Genomic DNA, 19,389 nt, shown 5'->3' with positions numbered 1-19,389 from the left:
TTCCATTCTACATATAGGTGATGTTTCTGATATTGTCAGATAGCCTATTTCTAAAAAACCCAAAGGATGCTGTCATGGTCAAACTGCTAAATTTAGTATCTCTGAAAGCCCATGTCCTCTTTAAGACACCACTTAAAAAAGTGGCGTGTGTGGTCTCAGAGAAATGTATAATATGGCCTCTATAGAACAAAAACAACCTGCTGGGCCCATACAAATTAGAAAGGCAGAGCATTAACCTCTTCATGCTTGGTGTCATCTAATCCCATACAATTTGAATGAAAAATTCAGAAAATAAGTAAAAATCTTTTTAATTTTGAATGCAAGCTTTTAACTAATAAAAACAAATCTGGATTTACATGAAACGTTTTAAAAGTCAAAAGAGAAGAAAAACAGCATAAGGAATAGTCTACTTTGGATAGTGAACACTTTGAAAAGTTCTTCAAAGTGTTCACACCTTTTCCTCAAGGACTCTGGTAAAACTTTGCTGCATGAGAATTCCTTTTCTTGCCACTACTGAACAAAGTTCACCATGTCAAAGCCAGAAAATATTTCACAAAACAGATGATGCTGCAGTCTTATGAACTCTCACTGATATACAGTATTTGTTTCACCGTGCAGGAGAGCGATAATGACCGTCAGATAAACTACATGTCTTATCTGGTGCTGTTTTCCACATCCTGTTTAGTTAAACATATAGGCCTATCTCAGAAATATTCCTCATCATTCTTCAAGAGAATTACTAACATTCTGCTCTGTGTGGCGGACTGACACAACAAAGAAGAAAGATTCTGAAAAGCTTGCCAAATGAACTCCCTAGTAAATATTTATTGTCATACCACAAACAGTCTATTGCTGCCACATTTCTTACTTTGTGAAAAGTTTGATTCGCTTCGCAGTCAGGATTTTTCACTTATGCATGTGGATTGCCAGTTTGTATCCATCAGTGTTATTATGAGAAAGCCCATTAAGTCAAACATCTCCTGCCTCCTGCCATAAGATTTTTTTTTTTTTTTTTTTGTCTCCTGCCTTTAGAGGATTGTGTGATACATTTATTCTTTACCATGCATGCTGTGATTGTGAAGACACAAGCTACGTAGAGTAAACACTGTTTTATTATGCAGCAACAAACAAGTCTTTGAGCTCATCAGACATCTCAATTAATTATTAAAAAAGTCTACAGAGAGAACAAAACTACTGGAAGAAAATGTAACTCTACCGGATGATTCCAAATTGTCAGGTTGGTCAGCTGATCCACAAAAAGGGCAATTCAGGATAATGTCTCTATGGTGTATTCAACTAGGCTCAAAACTGTTCTGGTAAAAATATATATATATATGTTATATTTATAGGTTCAAGCAGAAGTGAGTTGTGAAGCAAAAAAGCAACATATAGGAAAAATATGTATTTCATATTTGTGACTTGTCTTGTATATTTTTGTATTCTGACTGGTCAAATGTGGTATTCAGAGATCTGATATTTCCTAATATCCACCATCATAAACAGCAGTGCTAAAACACTCATCTGGATGGGTAACTGTGTCTCTCGTATCACACCGCAAACTTGCGCACAACATAATGAAACATATTTTCATTTTCAAATGTTCTATTCATTAATTTATGTGTAAAACATTTTAACGAGGAACAACTTTGTGCACATTTAAATACTTCAGAGATTTAGTTATTTAAATTAAACTTCAATCAAACAAAATGTGATTTTGATGTGGTGCTCATGCGGGTTTGAGTCAGGCCTGTGATAATAATTATGATAATAAGACATATAGGCTATCTTGATCTCATTCTCTCCTTAGAAAAAAAAAACATAATTATTATCTTTATCATAAATGTCATTACTTTTAATTTAAGCTGACATTCATCATCAGTGCTCTGCTTGTCAGGCTTCTCTGAAAAAAAAACAAAAAAAACAATGAGGCTTGAGTGAAGCAGAGAGCATGCTGGGTCAAAGCAGCTGTTTGGCTTTCAGCTCTCTCGCAGCATTGACCCAGGTTTGACCTTGAGCTTTAAAAACAGAAGGCATGGTGGCTTGTTACTGGAATACTGACCTTTCTAGCAAACATGAAATAAGTTGAACTTAGTCTAAAACTAATCCTATAGCTCATCTAGCTCAGTGTAAAAAAAATTACAAATAAATACATAATAATTTTTTTTATTAAACTAAATAAATCATTTAAATAAATAAATTAAAATATAAATTATAATATAAATTATAAATTAAATTAAATTAAAATAAACTGATTTAATTAATAATAATAAATAATCGGTCTAAATAATAAATAAATAATATCTAGATGCACAATGGTAAAAACAAACAAACAAACAGAACAATGTAACATAAAGAAATTAACGAATATGACAATACATTTGGTCTTTACATGAAAATATATGGCTTTTAAACTTTAGGAATGTGGGGCCTCGCACCAGGAAGATCATATTTGGGGGTCCATGGCATCTAAAAGATTCACTCACAAAAAAAGGCACAAAAGCTGTCTATAAATCTTAGGTAATATCACTTTAAGTACTAATATGTGCCTTTAAGACACTAATACACACAGTTTAGTGGTAAATAAGGTACAAAAGTTTACCTTCTGAAAGCTGCCCCAGCTTCTATACTGCTTTAATTCATAAACCCAGTTTTACCCATAACCAAAGAATTGGTCACAAAAATTATGCATTCAGTTAGCATAAGGCTCTGGGGGTGACTTGCCCCTGTTTAACAATGATGAGGAAGAAGAAGAAGATGATGATGGTGGTGGCTTTTTCACATAAGCCTGGGAACATGCTGTCCTATTCTGTGGAGTTCTCTGCTTCATTAGATTCATTTTTCATGCCACTTAACTCCATGAGGATGAGTGCTCACCATTCACATACAGTATAGGTTGTTTTTTTCTTTTCTTCTTCCAAGCACTGTCACTGTAGCTGTCGAATTTCATCTGATAGGTTTTGAATGTTCAGCTTTTCAGGGATTTTGTTATCTCTGAGCTCCGCGTGTTGTTCTGAAAAGTCTAAAATGATAAGCATTTTTATTTCTGGCTGTTTATCCAAAGTGACTTACAGTACACTTATATCATGGACAATATCCCCTGAAGCAACCTGGATTTAAGGGGCTTTTTAGTGGCACTGTCAGTGGTCATGAATCAGCCCTTGCAGGGTTTGAACCAGCCTTTTTGTTCACCAAACTAAGGGGTGATTCGCACTGGCAAGATGGGCTTTTAATAAAACTTGAAAAAAATTCAGTAGAAAGGCGAAAGAGAGAAAACAGAGAGAGAAAACAGAGATAATGGCTATGACGTATATAGGGGAAAAATAGTAGGGAAAACCCCCATAATGCACTGCAGGCTCAAACCAACTGACAAATAAACCAGGAGATCTGGGTGCAGGTAACATGAAGAACGAGAACATACTGTTAATTTAGCCTATATAGGCTACTACCAACATTGTAAAAATACGAAGCTTTTTAAAAAAATGGCAAACATGTCAGTCTTCACCCCTTCAGCACCAAAACCCCACCCAGCTCCACAGCAAACATTGACAGACAGAAATTCTGGTTAAGTTTTCTAATTGGTTTAAAATAGTTGTCCTGTTATTATTATTATTATTATTATTATTATTCATAGGCCTATTATTATTCATATTCATAATCATATATATAATTATTATTAGTTTACCATCTTAATCAAGCTCCACTGTCTGCACTCTCCAGCTGTTGTTGTATTAAGTCGCTTCGTATTTGATGTTGTATATTTGCATAAAATTAATAGGCTATATTTAGTGGACACGCCCACATTGCAAAGGATCGCAGTCGCTCATGGCAGTCGCCAGTTTTTCTTTTATTGAAAATGATTGTCGCTGTAAACAGAGCTTTGGTCTGTCAGAGAGGAAGGTGTAGCCTATAGGCTACTGTATTTTAGTTATAGGCCTATCTGTCAAATAAGTCATTTTATTATTTATTTTCCCCTTTCCAGTCCATATATAATCGAATGTGCAAAAAACAAAAAAACAAAAAAAACAGCATAACGCAATATAAGATGTTATCCTTTAGAGCAGCAAGGCTACAAAACAGGACATACAACAGACCTGATAGTGAAACGCCGGAGAACTGAAATGAGAGAGGTGCAGATCATTTAAAAACAGTGTAAGCTACTTTCAACCGAAATAGAAGCAAGAAAAAAAAAAACACATCTTCGTGTAGGTGGAGCTGAGACCTTCCGCTTCCCTTTGATGAGAAAGTTACTCGTTTAACCTACTAGAGTGCGCAATTCTCACACACTTCCTCGCATGAAGAACCGAACTGTCAATTCCATCAAGTCAAGGACTGTAGCCTCAACGCGCACATTATTATCAGCCAAACCAAGCGATTGTCTTCTCTCGCCCCGTTTATTTAAGTTTTTCTTTCCGTGCGATTTGTCTTGTTTTTTCTTTTTCTTTTGGAGAGCTGGAAGACACCCCAGATCTGCGCTCGCTTCAGCATGCGTTTGGCGGACGGAGCGCACTCTTGGCGAGCTCTTCATCATCAGGCGCAGGGATGATGTTCAACTCATCGGGCGCACTAGATTTCTTCTCGTTCACTCACCCTGAAGTCGCGTCGGAAGTTCTCAATGGTTCCTCACACTTATTCTACAACATCTCAATGGCCATGTGGAACAATTCCTGCGGGGAACAACTGCTCGATTTCACCTCAGCGGAGAAGATTATTATCGGAATCATGCTGACCATCATCACCACCGTGACGGTGATTGGAAATATGTTGGTGGTGATCGCGGTGTGCGTCGTTAAAAAGCTCAGACAGCCGTCCAACTATCTGCTGGTGTCGCTGGCCGTGGCGGATCTCTCCGTGGCTATTGTGGTGATGCCATTCGTGATCGTGACGGACCTCACTGGAGGAAAGTGGCTTTTTGGAGAGGTCTTCTGTAATATCTTCATCGCTATGGATGTGATGTGCTGCACTGCATCCATCATGACGCTGTGCGTGATCAGTGTGGACAGGTGAGTGTACTTTGGGTTCTTAAGCCATTTAAGGGACGCTTAAAAGTCAAAGTGACTTTTTTTCACAGGGACAATCCTCTTGGAGCAAGTGATGGTATGAAGCAACCTGTTTAGGAGGTTGAACCTTCAACCCATTTGGTTATTTAGCATCAGTTTTATAACAACAAGATGTTCATGCAAAATGTTTTATTAATCAACAGGGTAACTGTGTGTGTGTGTGTACTGGTGAACATTTTGGAAACATTACTATTTTTTATGTTTTTGAAAAAAGTCTCTTAGGTTCATCAAGCCTGCATTTATTTGATCAAAAATACAGGAAAAAGAGTAGGCCTAATGTGAAATTTTATTTCAATTTAAAATAATGGTTTTCTATTTTAATATACTTTATATATAATTTATTTCTGTGATGCAAAGCAGAATTTTCAGCAGCCATTACTCCAGTCTTCAGTGTCACATGATCCTTCAGAAATCATTCTAATTATGCAAATTCATTATCAATGCTGGAAACAGTTGTGCTGCATAATATTTTTTTATAACCTGTGATACTTTTTTTCAGGATTCTTTGAAAAAGTAAAAAAAAAAACAGCATTTATTTAAAATAGAAAACTTTTGTAACAACTTACCGTTCATAGGTTTGGAGTCAGTAATAGGGTCAGTTCCATTTTGAATAAATGTTGTTCTATTTAACTTTTTATTCATCGATGAATCCTGAAAAAAGTAGGTGTTTCACAGGTTCCCAAAAAATATTAAGCAGCACAACTGTTTCCAACATTGATAATAACTGAGTATCAAATCAGCATATGATTTCTGAAGTATCATGTACACTGAAGACTGGAGTAATGGCTGATGTTCAGCTTTGCATCACAGAAATAAATTTTATTTTAACATAATAATATAAAACCATTTTTTTCTGTATTTTTTATCAAATAAATGCAGGATTGATGAGCATAAGAGACTTCTTTAAAAAACATTAAACTTTTGACTGGTACTATATATATATATATATATATATATATATATATATATATATATATATATATATATATATATATATATATATATGTATATATTAAGCTTAGGTGTATACAAAATATCACTGGTGAATTTCTGTTTTATTTTATTTGTATTAAATATATATTAATCATGCTGCATGAACTCCACAAGTTTGTGTAAATCCTGATATTTTCAAATCAAAATGATTTGAGAATGTTTCAAAGAGCATCTTGTGATTCATTGGAAGCCACAGACTGGACCCCACTGTATAGGGGCGAATTCAGGTTGATTGGGACACTTTTTCCCAGTCATCTCAAAGGCAAAAAAGTGTCCTAAATTCATTAAAGAAATTAGGCCAATAGTTTAAGATGCTGTAACTGGTAATTTCTTGTAGATTTTCCACCATTTTATACACCATTTAGCTTTTAGCACTTTACAACTGAATTTGTTAAAGTAAAAATATTTCATACACTCTTTAAAAATAAAGGTTCTTATTAATGGCATCACTGCAAAAACCCTCTATTGCAACCTTTATTTTTAAGAGTGTATAGTCTGTAAATGTTTATTCCCATACAATGGCATTTATCATTTTTATACAAATATTAGAAAAATGCTGCAGGGCACTGATGTCAGTGTCACTGCACTCATGTTATGTCAGCTACCCATCCAATCATAAATGGTCCACGTTGTTGCTCATTTAATATTAGTCCTCAGATAAATAAGCATCAGTCAGTACTAAACCGCAATGGCAACTTCCTTCTCTCGAATGTCAAGGCAACTCTCTGGACGTGTCCACTGTACAGCAGAAATTAATACTGACAACTCTGTGTCCATGTCGGACATCATTCCTCCACTCCAGACTGAGAATAGGGTCAATACACCTGCAGCCAGTCTCCTATGTGACATCACGAGGGGGTCGCTGAAAGACCCTGATTTCGTTTGACACATCCGAGGAGCCAGTGTCCTTTGGGTCCAAGAATCTATTTCTGTAGTGAAGCTCACTAACAGAATGGGTTGTGCTGGAAAAATAAATAAAAATAATATGTGGTGTATTCATTTTGCCGTTTTCACTTTCACATACTGTGTGGCTGTAGTAAACTGTTATCTGATTGAATAGTTAATTAAGTTAGTCATTGATCTATGTGTCAGAGTGGCCGTTAATATTTAGTTTAAAAGGTGCTGCTTTCCAGATGAACACATCAACTGTTTTTCTATGACAGTAAAGTCAATAGGGAAGGAATATAGCATGTCAGGCAGTACCTTGGGGTTTTGAACTTTGCTGCTTTATCTTTTGGTCTGGAAGCTCAGGTTGTTTATTTAAACAACTGCATTGAAAAATCTATAAATTATCATTGGAAAGCTGTCTTATTTAAAGATGACCATCTATTGTGATGTAGGTTTAACCATCCTCAATTTAACCAATTAGAAATGAGCTACAGTGGTGAAATTTGATAAGACTATAAATTCATGTTTATAAATATATTATTTAAATTTGATCAGAAATGTATCAAAAGTATGGACATTTATATAGTATCCAAGGTTGAGATGGAAAGCACAAAATGTGTTTGGAAACACTCCTCTGTCTCTTTATTTTTGTGACGCACACATCCTTTTTTTTTTTTTTTTTTTTCAGCACATTACGTCTGCTATCGCTTAGTAGACACTTTAATCTATACACGTACATACCAGAGGATCATTTTCTTTCAACAAGCACTTGAAGGTTTTATAAACAAACCTTGTCTCGTATGACGTTTCTGTTTGAAAAAATCTAATGTGAAGTTATTGCATATTTTAGTATTGCCATTTTTTTGTGAGGACCAGGAACATAGACAGGAGGTGCTTAGTGCTTTTTTGTTATTGAGACTAAGGTGTGATCCATCAGGTTGCTCTGATCAGGTTTTATTAAATGAAGATTGTGTAGCAGCAGCCATTGGTGATGAGATTACCCATCCTGCACAGTCTGATTGGCTATTAATTAAAAAATGATCCAGTATTTAATCAGAAAATGTACCTGGATATAACATCCCCCTGAATGACATTGTATATGACTATATTTCTTAGCATAAATGTAGCTTCTATTTGTTTTCCCATGATGTGACACAAACCTTTATTTAGTGACTTTACTGTAATAGCTAAATAGTTTCAGTTCCAACCTAGCTAACAGGGAACGTTCTCAGAACTTTTGCTAACGTTCTGGCAAGGTTTTTGCGAAGTTAAAACCATTTATACATTGTTCATAACATTTTTCTAAAACATCTTTTAAATGTTTTTATTACTTCAGAGAACATTCAAAAGTAATGTTCCCATAATGTTTGCAAAATGATAAAATGGAAGGTTCCCTTAATGTTTGCATAACCAAGAATTAAAAAAAAACAAAAAACACACAGTTTAAAAACTGGACGTTTTGAATGTTCAGAGGCCATTCGGAGCTTAATGGCAACGTTAGCAAAATATATTTTTGTTAGCTGGGAAGCAAGTCAGTTTTGATTTAATGCTGACTTGAAAAGCATTAATATAACTTATGTTGAATAATGTAATAAAAATGGCACCTTGGCCCTTTTAAGGTTGATTTCCCCAAATTTTATGCTCTTAAATGAATTTGACAGAGAAGCCACGAGTTAACAGCACCTAAACAGGAACTGAAGTGCCTGTAAACTCACTGTTATAACTCAGCGTTCAAGTACACTTGACAAATGCTTTGACCTTTGATTCAGTTCACATTTCATTTCAATAATGGAAGTGAAACTAAAAAATGATCGTAATTTTAACGGTAAAAGACTGTAAAAATGCTACAGTGAAAAACTGTTAATTGGTTAACAGAAAGTTTCCGTACTATATACGGTACATAACTGTGATAGATCTAATGGTACATTTAATGTAATTTTACTGTAAAATACCGTTAAATTTACAATTTTTGAAAGTGAAAAAGAACAACTCATTGTATAATTTACAGTGAAAAACCATAAATTGTCATTCCCACAATTCCCTGTGTGACACTTCACATTTGATGTATTTTTGTTAAAATAACTATGTTTCTTCATAGTTTTCTTAGCTTTTTTCTAATCAGTTATGTACATTAGGGTTTTATATTACATTTAATGTTGTTAAATTAATGTTTATTGCATTTTTAAAATTTCATGTGTGTTACCGTGATGGTGTTTAATGTTTGTGTGAATGACACTGTGCAGCTTCTATATATTAGTATTAACTTTCTAGTGGAAGAGCTGCTTGTGATGAGCTTTGATTAATCATGTGACTCTCATCACTGCTATGATTGGTGGTTATCAGTGTATTGCAATGGTACAAAACAGATAGGACGGTAAATTCACATTATATCAGATAATAAAATTCGGTTTATTACTGTAAATTTTAAATTTACCCCTTCAATAGGACAGTAAATTCACATTATATCAGATAATAAAATACGGTTTATTACTGTAAATTTTAAGTTAAGTCTGTAAAACCAATAACGTTTCTATCGTATTTTTGACGGTAAAGTTCTGGCAACCACAGCTGCCGTTTTTTTACCGTAAAAATCACGGTTTAATTTTTTACAGTGTAGTGCCTTTTCCTCATTCATCTTTAAAGTCAGGTCTTCTTAAAGGCACAATATGTAACTTTTTTGCTTTAAAAATAGCAAAAATCGCTATATCTATGTTATATATTTTTTTTAGTTGTGTACTTACATTATCCCGACTCTTTCCAAAAACTTTCAAACCAGGAGAAATTTGTAATTTAATTCGAAGACACATCACGTTTCTTTATTTCCGTTTTGTCGCCGTCAATGGCGTCATATCCGCGTTGTCCCTGGTTTCCGCTCGTACTGCCATAGCAACCAGAGCCCTCTGATAGTAACCAAGGCGACAGACGTGGACAACTGTGTAGTTCGCAATGTCTATTTGCACGCTGTTGTTGTTTCGTTCAAACATTATGGACCATGGCAAGCAGACTTTGGATAAAAAAGGAGAACTAAAACGAGAATCAATATCAGCGCGGTGTTTTCGAGATGCCGAGAGCTCCACGTCCGAGACTTCGACCGCTCCTACATGTACTTTATTAAACAGGTGAGCACATTTACATAAAACTAATCAATGTTATATAGTTCAACAATGATAAAATGTTAGAATATGATCTGTTTGTTATTCTAATGTTGATCTAGCTTACTGCTAGTCTCATACAGACAAACTAACACATACATTTCAACACATTCAAATACAGTTTAGTGTGATAGTGTAATGTTAGACCAAGTGAAACAGCGCTGCGTTACCTCACAAGTTTAATTTGTCTAATAAACTGACCTGTAAGTAATTCTGCACTTGCGTGTAACGTTAGTTCGGTAGAATGAAATGTCCATATTCCTTTTATATCCGCGGGACTCGCGTCGCGTGTGGAGCTGATAACTGTCTCTTAGCAATCCCGACCTGCTTCATATCACAGTCATGATAAAAACATCATTATTAGATCGGTCGGCTTGACGTTGACGACAAGATCCATAATTCTTAGCAAATGTTGCGTCATCAAACTACGCCTTTGTTATTGTAAGAGGTTAGCGACCCCTAGCGGCGAAAAAAAATTACATACTGTACGTTTAAAGGTAGGGTAGGTAATCCTGTTCAGAAACATTTTTTTTATACTGGGTGAAATGGTCCTTCCATTCTGATAGTAGTCAATACATTATGTGTTCAGAAAAAGGAATGAAAAAAATCTGACCTCTGTAGCAGCTGTAGGACAGTAAAAACTCTGACCAATCACTGCCATTCGGTGCGAATGTAAAGAACCAATCAGATGCCTTCATGTCTCGTGCCCGAGCACCACTGCGTGCACAGCCCTGCGTGCACTCATCACATGTCACCGTTCCCGGAAATATTCAGCTCACTACACCGAGTAAGCAGGAGTTTGCGGCACAATGGCTGAGAAAATGCAGCAAAAAGTACCAATGCCAGCTTTGCTACTTTGCTAAACTACTTCCTCGGACCCTGCCCGCACTCTTGAACGACCTCCTCTGCTTCGCCCTCGACCCCGGAGTGGACCTGTCCTCGAACCGACGATGCGGTACTTGTCACCGGAGTGTAACGTTAGTCCCAGGGCTGCCAACTCTCACGCATTGAGCGTGAGATTCACGCAATTGACACTTTTCACACGCTCTCACGCCACACGTCCATTTTCTCACGCACAGAAAAATTGCGGAGCAAAGAGGTAGGCTACTTTTAATATTAAACTAATTCTCAACTCTTAGATTTCGTCAATTTTATTACGAAATTCAGACAAAAATACGTTTGGCGCTTGTAAATGTGACGTGACAGATCGCTGAGCGCCTCAGTTCAAGTGCACGTGAACCGATCATCTGGTACTTTTTTATTTAAAGATGCAGTACAACTTAACGAAAGTATACATAATATCGACCAATTAGTGTTTTTCAACCACGGAAAGAGGTCAATATAACAGCAGGAGTCACATAACGTTACATTTACCTCAGGAAAGCCATTTAATGACCATAGCATGTTAATTGAATAGAAAAAATAGCTAGAGAGGAGATTTTGCTGAGCACTATATTACATATTTATTATATTTTTACTTATGTCATTAAATAATTGTTATTATAACAAAAACTGCATTATATTTAATTTAATTAGTTATTTTTAACCTTTAATAATACCAGCAGATTGGGCCCTCTATGTTTACAGCATTAGGTGAGATTATTTTTTAAATTAAAATTTAAAATAAACATGTATCCAAATTAGTCAATATTGAATCAAAATCGGAATCAAATTACAAGAATGGAATTGAAATCTTGAAATTTTTGTCAAGCAATAATAAAAACTGTATCCTACCAGTCATTGTACAATGTGAACATTGTAACATGTTGTCACTAAACTTCATAAAATTCCCCCCCCCCAAAAAAAAATCTCACTCCAAGCTAAACTCAAAAGTTGGCAGCCCTGTAGTCCTCATCAGAGAGTGGAAACTCTTACATGCAAAACACCGTATATGTTATGACTCTTACACGAAATTCACCTTCATCACAGTTTAACTGATGGTAATGGAAAAACGTGTATCAATACAACCTAGCTTTGCCTTATAAATATAGCTCGTTACCGAATCAAACAAAATATATTTTAAACTTTACCAGTATCGATATGCTAGCTTGATAGTGAGTACTAAAAGCCATCATATTTGTTTATATTCATAGTGATAAAGTTAGGTATTTTATTACATGTGATTCTGACATGATGTCACTGCATGCACTGCGCTCCTTCCTCTCCACTCGTCTCAGGTAAATAAATGCGTCTTCAGCTGAGCCTGAGCGTTTGGCGTCGCGCGTTCATGTGTTTTGGGGGCGTGGCTTTAGAAGGAGCCCAGAAGGGAGGGGGTGGAGTGAATGGAAATAATGAGCTGTGTTTACAACAGTCGTGAGAGGTCTACAGACACTCGATTTTTATACTTTCTTTTTCAGAGTACTTACATTTTAATTATGTATTGGTATTAGAGGTGGGCATAGATTAATTTTTTTAATCTAGATTAATCTAGATTAATTTTGAAATTAATCTAGATTAATCTAGATTAAAATGGCTCATTTGAATTCTGCCGAAGGCATTCAGAATATGTGTGCTACCCAAATAATGACTATAAAAGTAAGTCTTTGAGAACGGGTTTCTCAAGCCAGGTGGCGCATTAGACCAGGGGCTCATCTCCTGTTTCCACAATGCATCACAAACTGCTTGAGAAAGCTGTTCTACTCATAGACTGTAAAGGTTACTACTGTACTGTTACCGTCCGTAGGCAACATAGGCCTATGTTATTATCAACTACTATAGGCTATCAATTAGGGATGGGCGATATGGCCTAAAATCCATATTGTGATATACATTGCAGCCTCTTGCGATAACGATATATATTATAATAAAACCATTTCAGAACAGGTTACACAGACCCTGCTAAACAACTGCTAAATGTATTTTTTTTAAAGGGTGTATGTAGTTTTGAGAACATATATTGTGCAAAACTGTAAGTATACAACATAATTTTGCAGATAAATAAAATTTAAGTACACTAGCTGCAGAGACTTAAGTAGGTCTAATGTTTATTATAGCTTTGAGCTTATGAAACCCCAAATTTAAAGTTATAATATTGTCTAACTGATGTCTTTTCAGTTAAAAAGAAACACAACAACGATTCTTAAAATCGGGCGTAGACAGAGATTATGTGTTAACGTTACACCACTAAGATATATTGGAATGAGAATAATACGCGCACGCTGCCTATTCAGTGATATCATGTTTCGTTTTGAATTTGAGGTGAACGGATTAGTCGTGTGTTAATTTACCGAACCGTTGTTCGTCCGTTGTGTTTGTCGGACGGCTTAAATCCGAACCAAGTCCAAATAATGGATGTTGCAGCTTTCACTTTCAGCCGTGTTTACTTAAGATGACGACGAATATGCGTTGCAGCCGGGTTTACCTCGCGGCCGCGGGTAGATTGCGTCATCATAGCTTGTGTAGAGCCATCTCCCAACCCAACTTGGGGAATAGATTAACGGCGATATTTTTTTTATCGCGCGATAAGAGTCGATAACGGGCCACCACTAATTGGTATATAAAGACAGTTTAAACAAATTTGGAATGTTTTTTTTTTTTAGAAAAATCTTACCTACCCTAGCTTTAAAGGACCATTTACTAGATCAAAATCTTGAGGTGTTTCCAACAAGAAGGCTCTTCACAGAAGGAACAATTCTTTCCATCTACTGGACAATCATTCACAGACCAACAGGCTCTAGAGATTGAAGCCATTCAGCATCGAGAAAAGACCTTTCAACACAAAGGGAAAATAGCAGGAGAAAAAAAAAACGATTGAGAATTCAGGCTGATAAGATCACAAGGGTTTATGTCGGATTTTAAAATCAACATGAAATCAAATCAAACTATTTACGCATATCTGGTCACTCAACGTATTCAAAATATTGCAAAAAAAACTTTAACATTCATTGAAATCTACTTAAATCTACATACCTATCACTAAATAAGGCAGATAAATATACACTATTTTTCATTTATGGAAACTGATAAAGAAATTAACAATCATAAAAGGAAAGGGCCAAATGTTTCTCTAATGGGCTTGTATCTCAATTAAATAAATCATCATTATTTCTCCAATGTTAAAGACACATCACCCTCATTCACAACCCACAAATACACTCTAATTTACACTCTTGTTTCAACCCATGCATGTTTGGGTCAAACGTGGGCCATTGGTTTAATTTATTTATTTATTTTTATCCATATTTGACCCAAACATGGGTTGAAACAAACAACCCAGCATTTTTTTAGAGTGTACCACATTAAGTTGTCCATGAGTGAGCTCAAGCAAGTTATCCATCTTACTAAAACAGCAGACTTGTCTCTTATTTATGGGCATATAGTTTCATCTCAGGGTGACAGTGATGAAAACGTGTTATAGGTTTAAGTGTTAGTGAATGTAATGTTTGCTGCTGGTATAAAGTATTGAGAAGCCACACAGCTTTGGGTTTGACGGAAAGGCACAAAGACAACAGGAAGTAGCCCTTGGCTTTTCTCATGATGTTCATGTTAATGTGACTGGGTAATGTTCATGTAATGTGCTAATGTGAATGCTTGGCACTTCAAAAATCAAGTATCACACTTGTTGCATTATTGAAGAGGATACATTAAAAATAGAAATAGCATGCATTTGCATTTACAATACCACCATGGTTCATCTTGTCTTGAATTTTGTACACAGTATATTTATAAGCTCTTTTCCTCATGGTGACCAAAAAATATCCCCACAAGGACAAGAAAAAAGGGTTGTCCCTATTCTCTTAATGAGTAATGGGTATGTTTTGGACATAACGTGCAATAAACCAATCAGAGTGTAATTTCCCATTCTCTTTAAAAGCCAGTTGCGCTCATGGCTGAATTTGCAAGCGGAAAGACTGAACGCATCTCCAGAGCGCAAACGGATCTGCTTGTGTGCGAGGTTAAAGCGCGCAAGCAGACCATCTACGGGACAAGCCTGATTCCACCATATCTTTATTTACACAATATTAATCTTTTACATTGTAATCCTTTTATTTTTAATATTTGGCATGTTTGTGTGCTGCCCTGTGTGTGTAATAAGCAGAGTGTACGCTTGTTGTGGACCCGCCTATAGGTGCACATTACTAACGCGCTCTTTAAATAACAAAAAAAATATTTCAGTTGCCTCAAAATAGCAACGAGCCAACAATACGCCTGAACACACCTCGTTTTCAGACCAGCACGCCCATGGGCGCCAATATATTTGCTATTTAAACAACGTGGCACAGGACGTGAAAATGATAACTGCGTCGGTCTGAGACTAGAAAAAAAACTTGCCTGGTGCTACACTGCGCCTTATGATAGGGCCGTAGACTCGCTCATAAAGAGAGTCACTTGTTGCCATCTACTGGCGTGTTGATGTAACCTGCAGAAGGGCCACTGAAAGATCCCCACACAAGAGTTACTTTGTATGGTGAAATTTTGTGACTGAAACGCAGAATCCAAGTGAAAGGCCATTTATTCAAAAAACAAAATCCCATGTGGATTTCACATCGATTTTAAGTTTGTGGAAATGTTCACATGCGAATTCTACTCGTTTACCAATAAAAAGCTGCTTGCAGTGCCATTGACAATGGATAATGGACCTACTTTGCCAGTGAAATTTTTCTGAAGGTTTGCTAATGTGACTATATTCTTTGAAGGTTTGCTAATGTGACTACATATATTCTTTGGAACTATTTTTTTTGATTTGTGGGAAAAAAAAGCACTTTATAAATAACACCAAACTGAATTTAATCCTCTTGTGAATGTAGGACTTTAGTTACTGCAGCCTTAAAGGGATAGTTCACCCAAAAATGAAAATTCTGTCAGTAATTACTCACCCTCATGTTGTTCCAACCCCGTAAGACATTCGTTCATCTTCGGAACACAAATTAAGATATTTTTGATTAAATCTGAGAGTTGTCTAACTCCCCCATAGGCTTCTAAGGGACTGAAACTTGCTGGCCCAGAAAATGTATTAAAGACATCGTTAATATAGTCCAAGTGACTCCAGTGGCTCGATCTTAAGTTTATAAAGCGACGAGAATACTTTTTGTGCGCAAAAACAAACAAAAATAACGACTTTATTCCACTTTTCATTTCCTTCTCTCTGGGCCTCGGGTCTTTTCACGTAGTGTTTAAGCGTAGCGCGTCTGTGTTGTACATCACCACGTATCACACATGACCAGCGGCGGCCAATAGTGAGCCTACGTGGTGACGTGCAACACAGACGCGCTACGCTTAAACACTACGTGAAAAGACCCGAGGCCCAGAGAGAAGGAAATGAAAAGTGGAATAAAGTCGTTATTTTTGTTTGTTTTTGCACACAAAAAGTATTCTCGTCGCTTTATAAACTTAAGATCGAGCCACTGGAGTCACTTGGACTATATTAACGATGTCTTTAATACATTTTCTGGGCCAGCAAGTTTCAGTCCCTTAGAAGCCTATGGAGGAGTTAGACAACTCTCAGATTTAATCAAAAATATCTTAATTTGTGTTCCGAAGATTAACGAAGGTCTTACGGGGTTGGAACAACATGAGGGTGAGTAATTACTGACAGAATTTTCATTTTTGGGTGAACTATCCCTTTAACACTGACTCTTTGTATACACCCTTTTTATCTGTGAAATGGTTAAAACTTCCCTCAGTGTCTCTTTTTATTTTCTTGGTTACTTTAGGTCTGGTGTTCCTGTTGAGATTAATAAATTGTGACATCAATTATTCACGGGAGTGACATTAATATTTAAACTTCAGGGTAAGTGGAGGGAGTCTATCCTCTTAGCCGCAGTAACTCTGTCCTTTGTGCAAGAAAAAAATAGCCTCATATATGCTGGACAGGGGAATGCTGCGCATGGAGATGGGAAGGGACAGATTCGCATTAAAATTGCAAATAAGACACACACGGTCTGGCTGTCTTCTAGAATTTAGAAATAGAAATGGACACAGATACAGTTCAGGTTCAAAAAGCAGGTTTTCCCATTGGCCCAGGAACTAGCCTCAGGTCTCTAGTGTTCTTGTGACTACTCTCCTTGAGTCTTAGTAGCATACGACACTGTTTCTGCTCTCCTGAGCAGCACCGCCGCGCAATCTGAGGCCCGGAGAGACGTCGCTCTGAGGTAAAACTCCCCTGAGATGCGCCTGACATTTTGAGTCACACCTTTCAGTGTAGTCCGAGGTGTTTCCGACCGTCACCGATTTCTCCAGGAGGGGAAAGGACAGGAGGAACTGTTATTGTGAATTTCACACTAATACTTTTTTTATACAATCACTTAAGAGTATTGCACATTTCTAACGTGCTGCCAGGAGTCCTGCAGTACTGTACACACGCTCAAGCATACACGCGTGAGTATCATCTTGAATGAGATACACTAACCAGGAATGATGACAAGTTTTAATATGCTTTATTCCTCTGGGAGGACGGGGAAACGAAAGCAAGCTGTATGGGGAACCGCGTGTGCTAGAGCAGAGTGTGAGAAAAGCACAAGGGAGGTTAACACAGTTGTCGCACAGGAGGGAGGCTGAGAATTTATACAGTTACTTACAGGAGGTTTCAGATGTAGATGTTAAGGGAATAAGCACCACAGAGAAAATAAAGGGAGTTTTCTTATAGAAATATCATCTTGTACTCACCTTTATTTTGTTACATCTTCCAAACCCATGCGATTTTATTTTTGCTGTGGAACACAAAAACATTCAGTAGAATTTTTAATCTTTTCCTTTCAATGGAAGTGAATGGTGACCAGGCGCTTTCAAGCTTTCAAAAAGCAAAATAAAGTTGCATGTTGGGGGCTTTTTCTTATCTTTTTTTTACTTTCCCTGGTCAACATTTTTCATTGTATGGAAAAGAGGAGTGTGGAAAGTTATCATTTTGTGGTTTGCAGAGAAAAGAAAATTTTACCATTTTGGAACATAATGAGGGTGAGAAATTGATGACAGAATGTTCATTTTTGGGTGGACTATGCATTTAAACTCACCATGAATTCCAAATGTATGGACAATTAATGCTTGTTAATGCAATTAATATTGCAGTATTTACTATAAATTTGGCTTTCAAGGAGGCTTAGACTTATCCGTGGACTAGTATATCCGTGGATATACGTCACAATAGGGAAGAAAAGACTATTGCAGATCCTGTCAGTTACCACAGAAAATAATTTAGATTCCTCTGTTACAGTAGTTTTTAAATTGCTTACAAACTACAGAAATAATGTCAGTGACACATAACCAGTCATTCCAGCAGGAATCCGCACGATTGGGAGTTTCGTGTGAGGGCAAAAAAGATTTTGCTTGTCTTCATGAGATTTCGCCACACTGACCAACATAATGCTGCTCGGTTTGAAAATGACTTATGTGAACTTTGCTTCATACATATCTACACTACTGACAATAGATAATGAACCTGTTTTTGTATGCAAAATATTTTGCTTGATGAGCTGGTGCCATTTGACTAGCTTGTTCATCATAGATACCTCAAGTAGGGCTGTATATCAAGTTGGGCTGGAACTGGTATATATAGTGGGCCACTTGGTGGAAATGACTTTCATATAATTTTCACACATGTACTTCCTTGGGAATCATGATAACATCCTCTAGGTAGTTAATAATCTTTTTACTCTTTGGTACATACGTTTCTCTGCAACTGCAAAATAAGTCTGCAAATGGGGGCATCTATAATAAAGAAGCAAATATAATGGTGTGATGAAAATGATCAGAGAAAAATCTAGAGTTTTTTATTTTTTATTTGACTCCTATACACACACACACACATACATTTTTAACTAATTTAACTGTGTTAGTGTTTCTGCTCATTGTTCAAGACATTGTTGTAAGTGGCATCAGGGTTTCACTTTATTTTGACGGTCCCTTTAACACATTCGGTTGACTATTAGTAACGTTGCACCTACATGTTTTCTAGCTCTCATTCGAGTGTTCGTAGAGTGTTGGTAGATTGGTAGGGTCAGGGTTAGAATATGTTGACATGTACTTACAAAGTTACTTATAGTCAGTTGAATGTTTGTTGGATGATCATCAAAATAAAGTGTTGGCAGATATTACTAATACTCTAATGAGAGTTAGCTGACATGTAGTTGCAAAGTTTCTTATAGTCAACAGAATGTTCAAAAGGGACCATCAAAATAAAGTGTTACCGGAATCAGTTGCCTTTCCAGTCCAAGTTAACAAACACCAAAATCTCTAAGGGTTGCTTTAAAAAATTTGCGATATCCTCATACTGCCTTTCGACAGATGATATTGAACCTTCTGTGGCTCACATGATTTTTTTTACTGTCTCATGGGCGTTTTTATAGATCTATCTATCTAGAAGC

General features: G+C 36.4%; 1 protein-coding gene across 1 annotated transcript in view; it reads left to right on the top strand.

The window, feature by feature from the left end:
• The first annotated feature begins 4,097 nt into the window (after positions 1 to 4,097).
• The window catches only part of htr7c (5-hydroxytryptamine (serotonin) receptor 7c), a 51,679-nt gene continuing 36,387 nt past the window's right edge, over positions 4,098 to 19,389 (top strand). Inside the window, exon 1 of the mRNA XM_079871690.1 lies at positions 4,098 to 5,000. Coding sequence (XP_079727816.1) covers positions 4,540 to 5,000 — 461 coding nt within the window. The 5' untranslated portion in view covers positions 4,098 to 4,539. The remainder of the gene's footprint in view (positions 5,001 to 19,389) is intronic.

Source organism: Squalius cephalus, assembly GCF_949319135.1.
Source record: "Squalius cephalus genome assembly, chromosome: 5".
NCBI lineage: Eukaryota > Metazoa > Chordata > Actinopteri > Cypriniformes > Leuciscidae > Squalius > Squalius cephalus.
Note: the sequence above shows the minus strand (reverse complement) of the source record. Positions and strands in the feature narration are given on the sequence as shown.